This window comes from Lolium perenne, chromosome 6 (genome assembly GCF_019359855.2).
Source record: "Lolium perenne isolate Kyuss_39 chromosome 6, Kyuss_2.0, whole genome shotgun sequence".
In the NCBI taxonomy this organism is placed as follows: domain Eukaryota; kingdom Viridiplantae; phylum Streptophyta; class Magnoliopsida; order Poales; family Poaceae; genus Lolium; species Lolium perenne.
In genome coordinates, this window is record NC_067249.2 from 150,342,542 (window position 1) to 150,358,269 (window position 15,728).

The 15,728-nt window shown below is 42.8% G+C and overlaps 2 protein-coding genes across 2 annotated transcripts; one reads left to right on the forward strand and one right to left on the reverse strand.

Moving 5' to 3' along the window:
- Positions 1-3,264: 3,264 nt before the first annotated feature.
- LOC127307209 (nicotinamidase 1) lies at positions 3,265-6,150 on the forward strand. Its single transcript, XM_051337943.2, has 5 exons — positions 3,265-3,533; positions 4,242-4,425; positions 4,588-4,721; positions 4,810-4,995; positions 5,593-6,150. The coding sequence occupies exons 1-5, from the start codon at positions 3,369-3,371 to the stop codon at positions 5,668-5,670; spliced, it is 747 nt and encodes a 248-aa protein (XP_051193903.1). The 5' UTR covers positions 3,265-3,368; the 3' UTR covers positions 5,671-6,150.
- Positions 6,151-6,581: 431 nt separating this feature from the next.
- LOC127307208 (probable E3 ubiquitin-protein ligase ARI8) lies at positions 6,582-14,480 on the reverse strand. The gene is made up of 15 exons (XM_051337942.1): positions 14,096-14,480; positions 12,551-12,675; positions 12,194-12,296; positions 11,799-11,889; positions 10,715-10,887; positions 10,192-10,296; positions 10,022-10,110; positions 9,064-9,171; positions 8,891-8,981; positions 8,719-8,808; positions 8,124-8,171; positions 7,922-7,993; positions 7,733-7,832; positions 7,534-7,660; positions 6,582-7,248 (listed from the first exon to the last, which is right to left on the reverse strand). Exons 1-15 carry the CDS (start codon positions 14,249-14,251, stop codon positions 6,969-6,971), a joined length of 1,758 nt encoding a protein of 585 aa, XP_051193902.1. The 5' UTR covers positions 14,252-14,480; the 3' UTR covers positions 6,582-6,968.
- Positions 14,481-15,728: the final 1,248 nt, after the last annotated feature.

Sequence of the window (15,728 nt, forward strand, 5' to 3'; positions counted from 1 at the left end):
ATAGTTTAAAATGGTCCTCGTGTAGTACTTCTCGGTGTAGTACAAGCCGCAGAGCATTGCCGATCCATTGTACATCGGGCTCGCAGATAATGACGCCCCACACGTTTCTGCATCCATGACCAGCTCTCAGAGAAAATCGTTGCTTTTGAAGGGACGAATAACGCTCGGCGGTTTCTTCACGTGCACACAATATAGTGTGAGTATGTCTAGATAAATAGTAGTCCACATATAGAATACAAAAGAGTATATGCACTTTTAGTGTGGTTTGCTCAATTGTAGAGTTCTTAATTATATTTGTAGGATTCAATAAATTGTGGCTTTGTTTGTTGGGTTGATCCAAGTGGCTTGCAACATGCACTATGTAGTTTGTGGATACATGTATCAAAATAGAAACAGTGCTAGAATTGAAGAGAAAATACAAAATGGTCGATTGTTTAAGAATTTACCCGAAGAGAAGAATACTTAGATAAGAAATATACAAGCTTAATGCAAATTTGCAAAGAATTGATGTTGCTAGTTGGGGCTGTAGCTCTTGTTGTAATAACTGTTTTAATTTGTCATATGATACTGTGTTTAGGCCAATGCTTTGTATGATACTAGAATTTCAAATTTATTTATTTTTCAACGAACAGTAAGAAAATAAAACCATTTGGGTCGGCCGATTGGGGGTGCATTGTGGATACATGCCCCCAAATCAGCAGGTGCGGGTGTCGGCACCCCCAAAACCGTATGTGTTGGTGTTGTTGTTGGACACAGTTTAGAAGGGGTGGCGATGCTCTATTTGGGTCGATGAGTCCCTAGACGGCGAATACTTGTGAACGATGTAACCCTCAAGTAATTGGTTTTCTTCAATTCTCAAGGTTGTTCCAGTTAGTATGATCGATGCTTTTCTGTTGGTGGCTTGGTGTATTTGGTTTGCCCATAACGAGGTGACACATGATAAAGACCTTCCCTCCATTGAAGGCTCGAAGATCTTTCTCTTGAGCTATAGCAAAACATTGAAGAGTATCAAAAGCTTATATGAGGAGGAGGTTATAAAGGGGAAGTTCAAGTTTGTGGATACGATAAAGCTGACATTAACGTGTGAACCTTCTCCAGGAAATCTTCGTTGGCTTATGCCCTCTCCGGGATGGGTTAAATTGAATTGTGATGGTACATATAAAAAGGAAAATGGGTCAGCAGGGGCGGGCATGATATATACTTCGTGATGATGAAGGCAAGGTTATTTTCTCTTCTTGCCGACAACTAATCAGATGTGATGATCTCCTAGAAACTGAAACTAAGGCGTGTGAGGAAGGACTCCTTTTGGCCTTGCAATGAAGCAATTGTCCGGTGTCTCTAGAACTAGATTGCTCAGTTCTTGTCGAAGCAATAAAAGGAAGGACACAAGATAGATCTCATGTACCACATCTTATAGCGGAAATTAAAGACATGGTTCATGTTAGTAGACTTACGCTGTGTTTGGATGCACAGAATTGAACCTCGGAATTCATTTGGAATGGAATACCAAAACCAAGATGGAAAGGAAATGACCTCCAAATCCAATTCTATTGTTTGGGTGTACATGATATTTGTTGTTAGAATTAAAGGGTGACACAAAATTCCAATTCCTGTTTGGATGTACAAGTCGTGAAATTGGATGTTTTGTTGAGTTTAGATAATATAACCTTGTTTACAAGTATGAAAATTAGTATGTATATATCAGAGTGTCCTTGAGTACTTGAGTGCAAGCAAACTCGTCACATCTGAGTGCAAGCCGTCAAGATGGCATTGACGTGCTCTGGTTACAAAAATATCAAAGAAAGAAAGGTTGGTCAGTATTCTGGGATATATCACAACGCATTTCTTCGAAGCATCCTATATTTCTAAAGAAGAAGAAGAAGAAGAAAAAAATACTACACAATGCAGCGATGCTCAGTTCAAAAAAAAAAAATGCAGCGATGCTGCGTCTTCCCACTCTTTCAACCAAAGCAACAATCGGTTCATTTTTAGTTGAAAATCTGCAGGTTACTACAGAACTAGAATCGATAGGTACTCCATGGACTTGGTGCAGGTCCCGTGTGGACATCATGGTCGACTACCACCTCGTCCTCGTGTAATGTAGTGGACTCAGCCCCTTGTTAATTCATGCAGAAAAGAAAAATACTCCAACGCCGTGGATTGGTTGAATAGACAGAGAAAGAAATAGACAGAACGAGGAGCGCTGGACCAGCGCCCAACGCTATGGTGACTGGCGGGGCGAGGCCAGGGGACAGGCCAGCGGCAGCGGGGCGAGGGCCATCGCGGCGAGCTCCAACGCCGCCTCACTGCAACCCAGGCCGTTCCCCAAATCCTGCTCAACCTAGGGTTTCCACTTTCCAGCAGGGACTGACGGGACGGACGCTAGGTAGAGGTGAGTAGGGTAGGGGGACGCGTGATAGAGAGAGAGAACGGAAGAGAGAGGAGGTAGAGCGGAGGATGGGGAACGCACTGCGCGTCTGCGCCGCCGGCGACTGCTGGGAGGTTGTTGCCGAGGAGTTCTCCAAGGATGTCGCTGTCGCTCGGGGGAAGACACTCGCGTACCGCTTCGTCGATTCCGTGGGAATACGGAGCTCTCACCCTCCGAATTAGCCACCGAAGGAAAAGGCACCGGGCGGGTGCGCGCTGGAATTGCCCCCCCCCCGGTTTCCAAAGAATAATTCTATGCGCACCAAACGGCTGAATTGGAGGCCCAAATTCCAATTCCGGGATTCCAGGTCTAATTCTATGCATCCAAACACAGGGTTATATCTATTGTAACAGTGGATCGAGTTCAGAATATATAACCACTTTTACCCGCAAAAAACTATTATTTTAAATTAATTATAAACCTAGCCGATAAATCTATACGCGGGCATCATCGTATTTCCCATGGCGCCTTTTTTCTATTATAAGAAAGAAAACATATCTATCGCGCGCGCACACGCCACGTTACATAGACAATACCCAGTCAAGGCACAAGTGTGCTTGGTCTACGCACTACGCTGTCAGATTATCTTCCCGTTTGTTTTCTCCTTTTTCTTTCAGTTTATGTAGCTGTCGCTCTTGGCTCGGCTCTAGATTGGATCGAGTATGAAACGAAGACATTTGTAGTCGTGGCCGACGTTGCCCTGCCCAGTAGTAGCACAGCCCTATTTTTATTTGTTTTGTATTCTCGAAAAAAAAATTGTTTTTTGATCTATTTTTATTTTTATAGGTACTCCAACCCTGTAGCAAAACCTGCGACTACATATACTACTCCACAGGTTTACTGCCAGTAGCACCGCACGGGTCAAACCGAATCGCGAGACGTACAGGCCAACCACCCTTCTACCACTAGTTAGTTCCACACGATCCACGCGCGCATCTCGATGGGCTCCGAAGGCACCTACGACGACGCCGGCGCCGCCGCGATTGACCTGCTCCGCACGGCGGCGCCCGTCCGGCCGGACGCCGACCACCTACTCACCAGCCGCACGGGGCTCGTCATCGTCGACGTCGTCAACGGCTTCTGCACCGTCGGCGCCGGGAACCTCGTGAGCAGCTCTGCCTCCTCCCTCCCCATCCCTCTGTCTTGTCTCCCCTCCTCCTGACATCTGCTTTCACCTTCTTGGCTTCTTCCTCGGCTCTCCCGTGCCTTCTTCATGTCGATCGGCTGACGCTGGCGTGCTGAGAATTAGATTGTCTCCTTCTGGCGTCCGATCCCTCTTTGTTCCTTGGCTTTTCCGTGCCTCCTGGACGACGCTTGCGTTCTAAAAGTAGGATTTTGGCTGCCTGCCTAGGATGGATGGGACACGAGTGAACGGACGGGGCCATCGGGATGTCCGCCCGCTGTCCCGCCGCTTCCCGCCTTTGCTTTCTACTGGTACTAGAACCTCTTGGTGTTCTCTTCTGCTTTTGTCTTTCTTGCCCTGAATCTTCACTTCTGTTTTGTTTCATCCCATTAATACATGTCAGTTTTCGGCCGATTCCTTCTGTTTTGTTTCCTCCCATGAATGTCAATCTGCCTGGGTACCCATATTATCAGCATCATTCTGTTTTGTTTCCTTCCATTAATGTCAATCTGGCTGAGTCCCCATATTCTCAGCATAGTGTTTATAGCAAACTACAAACTGTACTGCATGCTTTTGTTCTTTTCCTTTATCTGGAAAAGCGTGCAGTTCTCTGTTTGTTCATGCAACACACTGCTCCCCAACACGTTTACTACTGTTGCTTACAAGGTGTTGCTTGTCCGGAATTTGCAGGCCCCTGTTACTCCTAACAAGCAGATAGAGAAGATGGTGGAGGAGGCCGGGAGGCTCGCCAAGGTGTTCTGCGACAGGAACTGGCCCGTCTTCGCGTTCCTCGATACCCACTACCCGGATAAGCCCGAGCCGCCTTTCCCGCCACACTGTATCATCGGCTCCGGCGAGGAAAATTTTGTTCCAGGTTGATGCAAACACTTTACACTCTCCTTAATTATCTTCAAGCTTCTCGCATGTCATTGTCAGCTTCTATCACTGAGTGGCTCTTTCCTGTTGGATTGATGCTTCGCCCGAAGCTTACTAGTCCATATTTGGTTTCTGACCAAGTCCAGTCTAACACATGCAGCTCTGGAGTGGTTGGAAAACGATCCCAATGTGACCATCAGGAGGAAGGACTGCATTGACGGTTATCTTGCCTCATTCGAGAAGGACGGGTCCAATGTTTTCGGTGAGTGGGTCGCCAAGTTTCAGATCCAAACTGTAAGTGATCGGTCCCGCTCACTTAATGAAACGGTAAAGAAAATTGTGACTGCGCTTCAGCGTGACTCGTGAATTGGCTTTGGTGCAGGTTTTAGTTGTAGGAATATGTACAGACTACTGCGTTTTGGACTTTGCGAGCTCGACTTTGGCAGCCAGAAATATTGGCAGAGTGCCGCCGTTGCAAGATGTTGTGATCTACTCCGAGGGATGTGCTACTTTTGACCTCCCTGTTGAAGTAGCCATGAATATCAAAGGAGCCTTAGCTCATCCACAGGTATTGTTTTCGATCCTCTACCACTCATCTCAATGCGTGTCATTTTGTATTAGAAGAAGAATACCGAGAAGGCGCCAAGGCGCATAATACCAAACATGAAACAACCCCGAAAAACGCAAACAAAAAACAGAGCAAACCTGTGGTAAAATAGCTAAAACAGAAGAAAGAAAGGCAGGAGGGAAAAGAAAAGGTCAGTGCTACTATGCTGCCATTATCTCTAGAAGGTGCCAATATCTTCTATGCATGATCACTGATGCTGTAGAGTTCAGGCGGAGAGTGATTAATTGTATATTGCCTTTAGTTAATTCTAGATTCTAGATTTTAGAGGAAGAATACCATGCAAAGCTCTCCAAACAAAAATTTAACATGGTAAATGCATTGTCTTCCTTGCTGTAAATGCACAAATCACCATACATGTTATATGCATTGTTTATCCAGGTTGTGTTCAGCTGTTTTCTTTTCACCTGATTCTTTCTTCCTGGACACAATGGTGGCTGTTTTTTACCTCGACATCTTCTAGAATGCTTTGTGCGTTATAGGAAAATTATTTCCATTGATAGTCCTTATTGCCAGCTACTTAACTTTCAAATGCTGCAGGATCTTATGCATCACATGGGACTTTACATGGCCAAATCAAGGGGTGCGAAGATTGTTGACAGAATTATTCTTGAATAGTAAAGACTGGATCAATTCATAGTCTGACTATACTGTTGTCCTTCAGTCCTTACGTTTATCCGTCTGGTGTGCAATAAAAAGTATGTGGACTTCCTGTTTATTGACAGGTTGTGTGTAATTATCCAGTGGCTAAGATTAACCAGCATTTACCATCCGGTGTGTAGAATAGACATCATTTCCCCCTGTTTTTGGTGTCGCCTAGTTTGTATCTTTTGAGTGCCAAGATTGTGCATCCTGAAAGATGTATCGGTGAACTGCACTCTTGGATAGGAGAAGACCTGGCGCAGGAAGACAATATCAGTCACCACCCACCAGTGCTGAAGAAACTGTCGATATGGAGGATCATCAGCTGGGCGCACAAGCATAGAAACATATCAATGTTAGTGTCCTGTAACCTGATCTGAACAGAAGTTGTTATTAGTGTCTTCCGTTTTGCCATGTATATAAAGTGTTCAGTTTAATAAGCAATTTGTTCAGCCATTTCTCTTGAAAATAATTCTTTCGATGAAGTAAGGATCGACTTAAAGGCCAACAAGGCGTTAAGGTGGCCCTAGCTATATAGAGGCTACTGATCATTGTTCATATCATACAATCTTGTTCAGTCACGAGATTGCCATGGGTTCGCAATTTATTGATCTGCACTGTGTCTGGCTTATGAGTATGCTAAGACTTAAAGCGCCAGGTCCCAAGAAACGGACCAGAGATGCGCTATGAGGAAGCTGGCCACTGCTTGTATGCATTTCAGGGAGCGCATTTACCTCTGCTGATCAACGCTAGGCATTCACGCTTCTTGCATTGATATAGTTCCTGCTAACCCAGCTGCCTCAAAAGGTGCAGACTATTTATCTTAGCACTCCAACTATTATTTTTTTCCGAAAAGGAACAACAAGAAAAGGAAAGACAAGCATAGGTTGTCTAATTGTCCTCAATATGGTCAATACACTATTATTACAATTTTTACAACAGTTATACAACACTACAACAGGTCAATACATCGCCGGCAAACAACCAGCAACACACATCTTAAACAAGACGGACTGGGTCATAGTTATATGTACACACGAACCATGCTACTGGAGTGAGCCTGTGCCACTTGGGCACCGTCAGTTAACAACCAGGAACACGAAAAATCTACCTCTTCCTTTGCTGCCGCTTGCATTGCGGCAATCTTCTATTTCCACCCTATCGTTGTCCCATGCCCCAGAGGCAGGTAACTTCATATGTCACACGCCTCAGGCATACAGGGAAACAGGGGGTTCAAGTCCAATTGAATCCAAATGTTCAAGGCTTGTCAAGAGCTACCGGTGCTGCTGATATTCGCAAACCTGGCAGGTCCTAGCAGACCTAGGGTTTGCAAATGTGCACTGTTCACATGCCCAGATATTACCATCATCCATGCCACGGGTTGAGCTGCCTGACTTGGAGACAGGTGCCTTGTTCTTGCCACTCTTGCTCTTACTGCCAAGGCTCTTCGAACTTACGGCCTTGCTAGATGCAGCATGGCCACTGTGAGGTCCAACGTCATTTAATCCAGACTCCAATGCACGGACCAGGTTCTCGAAATAATTGCGAGTTACACTGTTATTTAGACCGAACTGTTAGGTGAAGATGAGTGAAACAAAAATATATAGCGATGACATGAGAAGTTACTGAATTAAGGAAAACAAAACCACAAGCTGCCAGATTCCTGCAGCTACACATATGAAGAAAAGGCCAACACAGAATTACATAGTTGAAACCAGTATCTTTACAAGATTGTAAGAAATGTATTATGATGTTCATACTAAAGATGATGACACCAGTTAGAAAGAAAGTCAGAAACAACAATAATGGGAAATAAAATATAGTAGGATTTGTCAATACCTGGTCAATCCAGCCAATTTTGTACGGAAGTCGTTGAAATCTTTTGATGGGCAGTCTGCATCAAGGTAGATCTGAAGTTCTTTCTCCGCACATTGATGAAGGCGTTCCAAACCTGATTCTGCTTCGCCTGAACAAGCAAAAGATATCCTTTCAGTCATATATACTTTGAAATGGAAGCTACAATAGGAAAAATATGAACCTTGCAGGTATTCAAAGAACTGTCTTTTGGCATGCTCATTGTCTGGAAGGTAATAACCATATGCGTAGGTCCACTTCAATACCCGCCTACACTCAACAATCTGTAAAATAGATGATACTGCCGGTGTGAGACATTCAGGTAACTGAACAGAGTACTGGTGAGGCTCGGGGACTTGAATGTCAATCATACCTGTAACCATGCTTCTATTATGAATTTAAGTTGTGACTCCGGTTGGCTTTGTATGTCACTTAGTTTCTCAAGCTGAAGGCAAACAAATAATGGTCGTTACATGTTAGAGAATTTACCAAAGAAATAATGGCAGTCTATGCCCTGGATGGTATTCCTTTTATAAACACCAAAACAGAGGTGGCGGAAGGCAAATGCCAGATACCTTGTCATTCTGCAGACTCTGCAGATCCCCAAGCGCCTTTTGCCTCGACTACAGCATAGTTAAAATAATGTGTAAATACAAAAAAATAGGGGTTGCTAGTACATCAATTTTGTAGCATCAATCAAAATACAAAACCAAGAAACAAGAAGTATTTGCACCTTTACTTTCATTAACTTAGCTTACTGAAAATTATCATAAATATTCTATTCCACCCTGTGATATTGAGATTTGAGAAACTCGAAACATCCTACATACAACATTGTATCCAACTGTAAAAAATTACCACTGCAACTAAGAACAGATTTCAAGTTGTATCGTCCTTAGTATGGATATTTGTACACTATGCATTCATAATAGTCATAGGCTCATGGTTGTTGCCAAAGAAAAATTTACAGCATATGTTACCATCCCAAATCCAGGATAATCTCACAAGTCACCACTACATAATAAAAAATTATTCAGTCTTGCATTTTTCAAAGTCACAGGCCTGTGAGCCTGTGGCGTCTTGGCTGCATAGGATTATCTCACAAGTTGCCACTTAAGACCTGATATTAAAGGAGTAGCAATGTTGCTAACTAAGTTCAATATCACTTACGGACTGATTGGCTGCCCATCGTTCATAGTAATGTGTATATCTCTCGAGGGAGTTCTTTGCCATTTCTCTTCTCCTTTCAGAATCGTCAAACTGTTAAAGAAATGTACAATGAATTAGCTAAATTATTTATTAATACTCTAAATTTGATGCTCAAGATTAGTTGAACCATTACCGCTCCCTCTTGCCGTGCTGCCTCATAGCGATTACAAGCATAAAAGCCACCTGTCCTCTCCCCATGATCAGACCATGGACCAAGACAAAGCCTGCAATCACAGTATAAATGTGTCAACTATCTGAAATGGCAAAAATTATAAGCAGAACTGTAGCAAAAATGTGATTGTGTACCAGCAAAATTCAAATTTACATGGCGGTGTGCAGGTAATGTGCATGCAACCCTGGTTTTTTTCAATAGGGCGCTTACACTTTGGACAAGGCTTCGAATTAGCTAATATCCTGCAAAAAATAACCAGCAGGTGATGAAGAAAGAAAAATGTATAGCTTATAGTCAAAACAACTCAAAACAAAAATGCAATATATCTGTGCAGATGCATCATTTTATTGACTGAAGTATTAAGGCTGTTATGAAATTGCACAAAGTTTCTATCGCCTAGAAGCAGCAGCGTGGATGGATCTGCTCAGGAAGAGGGCAAGGGTGGTGGGGAGTGAGCACGTGAGTTGCAGCACCCAGGGAAGACATCGGAAAAAAAAGTTTGCCTAGGAGGAGAGAGAGAGCAACCTAAGCATAGGCTTTCATGCCATGTTAGGGAGATGCATACTGTATCCCCATGAGGCCACAGGCCAGTATATATGCACGTACAGGTGAGGAAAATATGCGGAAAAACCCTTATGCAACAGGGATATTACACAACTGATATATGGAAACTATGTAGATCTCTTAGACATTCAACCCTAAAAGAAGGATACAGATTATAAAGAAGTAAAGAACACTAGAACGGGAGAAAAGGAACAAATCTAGAGAAGCCTGAAATAGATATGTGAGATTGGAAAAAAGGTTTGCAGTCCTATTTTCGTATTTACAGCAAGCCTTTTTTCAAGAAACTTAGTTTGGAAGAAATGCAGTAAAGTGGAGTTTCAAAAGAGCAGTAAGAATACTAAGCAATAGGGAAGTGGACAAAATGAGCAAATAGATTGTAGAGTGACACAACTTGTTAGTAACAACTGTGCTTGTTATTCCATTAGCAATTAAATATGGTAACTTGATTGACATGACAAACAATGCTGATTTAGCAGAAATCGACAACACAGTTGGAAGTACAGAAGAAATACGTTATCTTTTCCATACCAATTCATATTTTCGGACTCTGCACTGTTCTTGAGAACCCATTTTGAAACTGTGGAACAGTCCACAGGGCGATGAGCTTCCTCGGTACACTGCCAATTTTGTCATGCAACTTCTCATTTTGAAGTTCTACTGGACATATAACAAAATAAGCTACATCAAGAAATACTCACGTTCCAACAGAACCCGTAAGAACAGCCACAAGAAACATCATAGCTGCCACCACCCACGATAAATTCGACAGCATACTCACAGCCAGGAGCAGGACACCATTTTGTCTGCACAACATAACGACACGAAATAAGAAACAAAGTATAATCAATAGGTAAGAGTAGTCAACTGTGATCTAGACAAGATTTAACCATTCCTTTTGCAGTTATCAGCACTAATTACCAAATAATCACGGCAGTCCAAATATTGAAAAAAATGAAATTCTGACATGTCTAATTGTGATAAATGTTAAATCAAATACAAAGGAGAGAATACCAGAAAATAGGGTGAATGTAAGGTACAAATTCTTTTATTTTTTTAATCCTCTGCCCTTCTCCAACTAATGCTAAGTAAAAAATAGAATTCAAAAGAAAATCATGGAAACCCACCCAAATATTATTTCAGCATTTTCTTTGAGGTGAATATTATTTCAGTACTGAACTACTGATAAAATTACGGTCGACATCTCTCTAAATACGGACTTACTTTTCTATTATCTTCAATGTAAGATCTGCAAAGATAGCGTTCATACTTTCCCTTATCCTCGTCACTAGCTAACAAATTAACCATATCTTGTCCAACAGCAGCAGCACAGGATGGATCGGGACATCTCAACATCAAACATCCTGGGCCATCATTTATAGCTGTGCTAATATAGCCTGTCAGTGAGAAAAAAAAAATCAGCACCAACTAAACATTACAGCTAAAAACTCCAAACATTGAATTTGATAACAAGAAAATTTTGAATAAAAGGATAGGGGAAAGTGGAATTATTCCATGAAATGATAGAAGAAAAACTCAAATCATTCATGGAATATACCACAGGGGCATACAGACTGCGTAAAAATATCTAAAAAAAGGATCAAATGGCAACAAGAGAACTATGATGAATCGCACTCAAACACCGCGGAATACTGATGTGTTTTGACACAAATTTTGATTTTGTAATGAATCATTCTTGATTTCTAGTCAAGTGGCCAAGACAAAATATAGAATGCTGAACTGGAAACCAACAGACTTTTATCTACTCAATTTCAAATGGTTCAATTAGATACTACACTAACAATTAAATATATAATTCTAAATGGGAAGATCTTAGAACATTCAAATATAGCACAGATGAGTGTTATATCAGAGACAGAACAGAAAGTGATAGTATGCGCCTCAGAAATGAGAACCGCAAGAAGATTGTTATCAGTTTTAAAAAGAGCATGGCAAAACCAGTTAAGATTGCAACATTAACATTTCGGCTTGCAACCTATAATAACAAAACAAAAAAGTAAAATACATTGTATATATTTATGCATGCCTTGAATTGCTAGCAACGTTTGTCTAAATAAACACAAATTCAGGAAAGACATCCCATAATATGCCCAGGTATTCAATTTTTGATCGAGGGAGAATATGCCCACATGCAGCTATGGGAAACATCTGTGTTCAGCAGTTCAATCACAAGAAAAAACAAGAAACAACTTGTAAACAGTAGGCACTAAAGTGTATATATTGTAAAATCATCTACGCAAGGGTAACGTAAAAACCATCCAAAGAAGGGGGTAATAAAAGAACAAACCTCTCCAACATACACCACAGAAAGGATGCCCACATGAAGCAGCACTCATTGACTCACGTGGACAACTTTCGAAACAAATCCCACATGAAAGCTGTTAAAGGACAAGTCATGTAATAAGTGAAGTATATACAAATGACCTACATGTGATGGAAATGTTTTCATTAGCATGTCTAGAAGACTAGAACATAAAAGCCCATGCCAGTTTGCCGGAAGCATTTAACAGAACAAGCTTATTTTTCAACATTTCAGAATACAGGTTAACAGGCAGGCCATATTAACTCCACGAGTGGCTAAGACATATACAGGCAATGCAATAGTATCGTCCTCAGCTGCAGGAATGCTATATTCAGGATTCTCAGGCAACAAAGCAAACATATTCAAATAGTGGGCCTTACTTCTCTTTCATTTGGCATTTCAATTTGCTTCTCTGGTAAACCAACAGCAGTACGAACTCGTGCTTCATCAACAAACCACTCATCATGTACCTTACTAACGCTCCTGCAAAAAGAAACTTTATAATGCCTTTACAGTAAAGAAATGTCACGAACCGCACAAATTAAATACCACCATCTACAGAAGCTGTGACCAATAAGAAGATAAGCTCTGAGATTTGCAAATTGGGAAGGGCAAAAGGAAGTAGGATCTTGATATGACAGTGTCTCGATGGTCCACCTTTATTTTGTGCTTGAACTTGGATAAAAAAAATATTACTTAATTATGTAACTACCATGCCAAATGCTGATGCTTATTACCAGTTATAACTGCGAAGAAGGGCACATGCTTCTGCTTTTGAGATTGAAAGAACAGTTGAAACCCGATTCATGTCATCTGCTTGATGTTGCTTTATGTCATCTTCACTTAGTACACTGTAGTTTTGCTGAAATTTAAACAAGAGAACAGTGATAAGATAAACAGAGCAATAAGGTTAAATAAAAAAATCTAAGAACCACATAAATCAAATATCACCAGTTCAAGTTCATGGCAAGGTTAACAGAATATAATAATTGCTAAACAAACCAAATTCCTTCTGCAGTAAAATATGATACTCCCTCCAGCCCAAATTTAACTAGTATGCCAAATCAAGGTAAAAGGATGAGAGAAAAATAGAATTTATTTTTGGTTGTGTTCTCCATGCCCGGGAAGGAATTTGCCATAACCAAACGATATCCAGTATACTATTCAACGTCATAGAACACATGTGAGCATGCACACAGCAAATTAAAGAGAAAAAAACACTACATCCGCTGATTACTAAAAACACGATAGCCAAATCTTGGAGGGGACTTGCGATGTGTGTCAAATCTTCCCAATGAAACAAAAGAAACAATATCACGAGGAGGGTGGAGGGAGTGGAAGCTGAAGGACAGGGGGTGAAAGATAAAGGCGGAAAGGAAGAAGTGGAAAGTTAAACACTTAATTTATCATAGAAACTTCCTAGAGGCTAGATTGCTCCAGTCTTTGTAAATGCTTTAGTGCTCCAAGTCGAAAAGAATGAAACTCTTATACCGACTTGTTATAACTTAATAGCATCATCCAAGATGTACGCCAACATTAAGGTAACTATGTCCTTCCATACATTATTCCCTGACTAGAAGAGTAACTTTTCGGATTACATGATTGCATAAGCAAGAGCCCAGCCTTTTGTACTCTATGTTAAGCAACATTGCGACAGTTCATAAATTAGCACACTAACAGCTCCAATCGAATCAGCAACCTTCAGGACACATCATCAAAACCTAGATTCAGAAAGCATACTATCCTTGCGTCGTCAGAGAAGCAGATCAGCACATGTCTTATACATATTCTCGCTGATTAACTCCTACTCGAAATGATGTTCTCCCTCTCATGCTACATTTACAAGACGCTTACCAATAACAAAACTGGAATCACAACCGACACGCAATGCGCCAAACCATGAGTTGCGTGCTACAACTCAAAATCAATGCGCATGCCAGGACACCGGTTGCATCTGGCAAAAGCACAATTCTGCAAACCTAGACGATTGACCAAAAGCAACTTATACGGATCAGCTTCCATGAATATGGTGCATCCTGGCGAGCTCCCCCATACCAATCCAGCAACCACAGCCAACCAAAACAGTCTATATCACTCAACCAGTCACATTCCTACCCGAGAGCATACATACATACAGACAGACATCTTATCGTTCCGGAACAAACAGAACCATAACCGCCGACGCATCGCTACCGGATCTCCCATTTCGAGTATCTCGAGTAGGCAGCAAACTGTAGAGCGTAGACCGATCGGGCGCGCGGGGGGCACAAATCGATGATCACCTGCTGCCTGTGCGAGATGAGGTCGTCGGAGTCGTCCGAGTCGTGATCGGCGAAGTCGTAGTCCGCGTCCCCGTCGTCGCTGAGGGCGAGCCCCGCCTCGCCGCCGCTGTAGAAGTCCTCGTCGGCAGAGTCGCGCGTGTCGTCCTCTGAATCCATTTCCGCCGCCGCGCGCGCCGGAGCCTCGGGAGCGGCCCGGATCGGGCGGATCGGAGCGACGCCCCGCCGCTGCGAGGAACGGCCGGGCTCGGATTCGTCGGAGGGGCGGGTGGAGAGGAGGAAGACGTGGAGGGGGAACGGAGGAGGAAGAGAATGGGTGGGATTCGCTCGGGTGTGGACGAAGCCCCGAGCTCTCTCTCTCTCTCCTTCTTTGTTTTTTTTTCCGCACGTTTTCTTTCTCGCGTCGCGTGACGTCGAGTTTCTATTTTTCTACTACCTTCTTTCTTTACCTCTGTTTTCAGACAGAACCTCTTTTTACCCTTTCGGGTGAAGGAAAAGGAATCTTCACTGACACAAGATACTCTGCGTCACTCTTTTATGCCCCAATGCCTGCATTTTTTACCCTACTTGGCACACCACGCTTTGGGTCAACTGTCAACAGGATTTCACGCTTGAGTGATCTTATTATTTTTTGAAAAACATTTTATGTTGGGTTTTTTTAATGAACATTTCACGTCGGTGCATAGGAAGGAATCAAGGAAATGAGCTCCCGGAAAGGGGAAGGGAGAATAGGGAGGAGCTGACTAGCGAGACGACCGATCACAATGTGGCATTAACTAGTGGTCGACGTCTTAGGGTATGGGAAGATGATTGTGGTACAATGTCACTTTGACTTGTCACTTGTGGCTACACGCACCGGCGGCTTGTCTGGTTAGGGTTAGGGACAAGAGAGGAGGAAGAATGGAGGGTTGGTGGAAAACGGAAATTGTTGTGGTGACAATAGAATTGGCCGATAAAAGCATGAGAAGGAAGAGATAACTTAAGAAAAGTGTTTGTGTTTGTTGATGTGTTTGTGTTTTAACTTCAGGTCTGTGTTGTTCATTAGCTTACTACGTGTTTAACCACGATCACTTTGTGCCGCGTCCTGTGCTCTTTGTTCCCATGCTCAACTTGTGTTGCGTCCCTTCACCAACCAAAGATCGTAGTGTACGTCATGTATCTGTTGAAAATATTAGCAATTCTCTCCATGATTAATCCATACAAAGAGTCGATAAATGTCGGTGTTGGGGAAACGGGGATCCTCGGACCGACAGAGCACACCCTAGAATATGCCCTCGTGATAGGTAACATGTCTAATGGGTTAATGTGGCGGTCACGACTGTTATCAAGGCAGCGAGGAAACCCCAGCAAGAGAAGCAGTAACGTCCTTCCAGGAGGCCGGCACTTGCTCTGGTGCCCACGGGAAGAGCGTGGTGTCCCGGATGGCATGCGCACCAATCCACTTGTACGGTGGGACCAACTAGTTCTGCGCCTTGTATGGTCCCGAGAGATGGGACCGGGCCATCACGAAATCTGAGGCCCCTAGTCCCCCTCGTGCTCTGCGAGTTAATGTGGAGTTGTTCCTTTGGGTGCGCCAGAAAAGGGGAACCGCGTGGTCCCCATGATCTGAGGATGTAGACAAAACCCGAGGGGGACT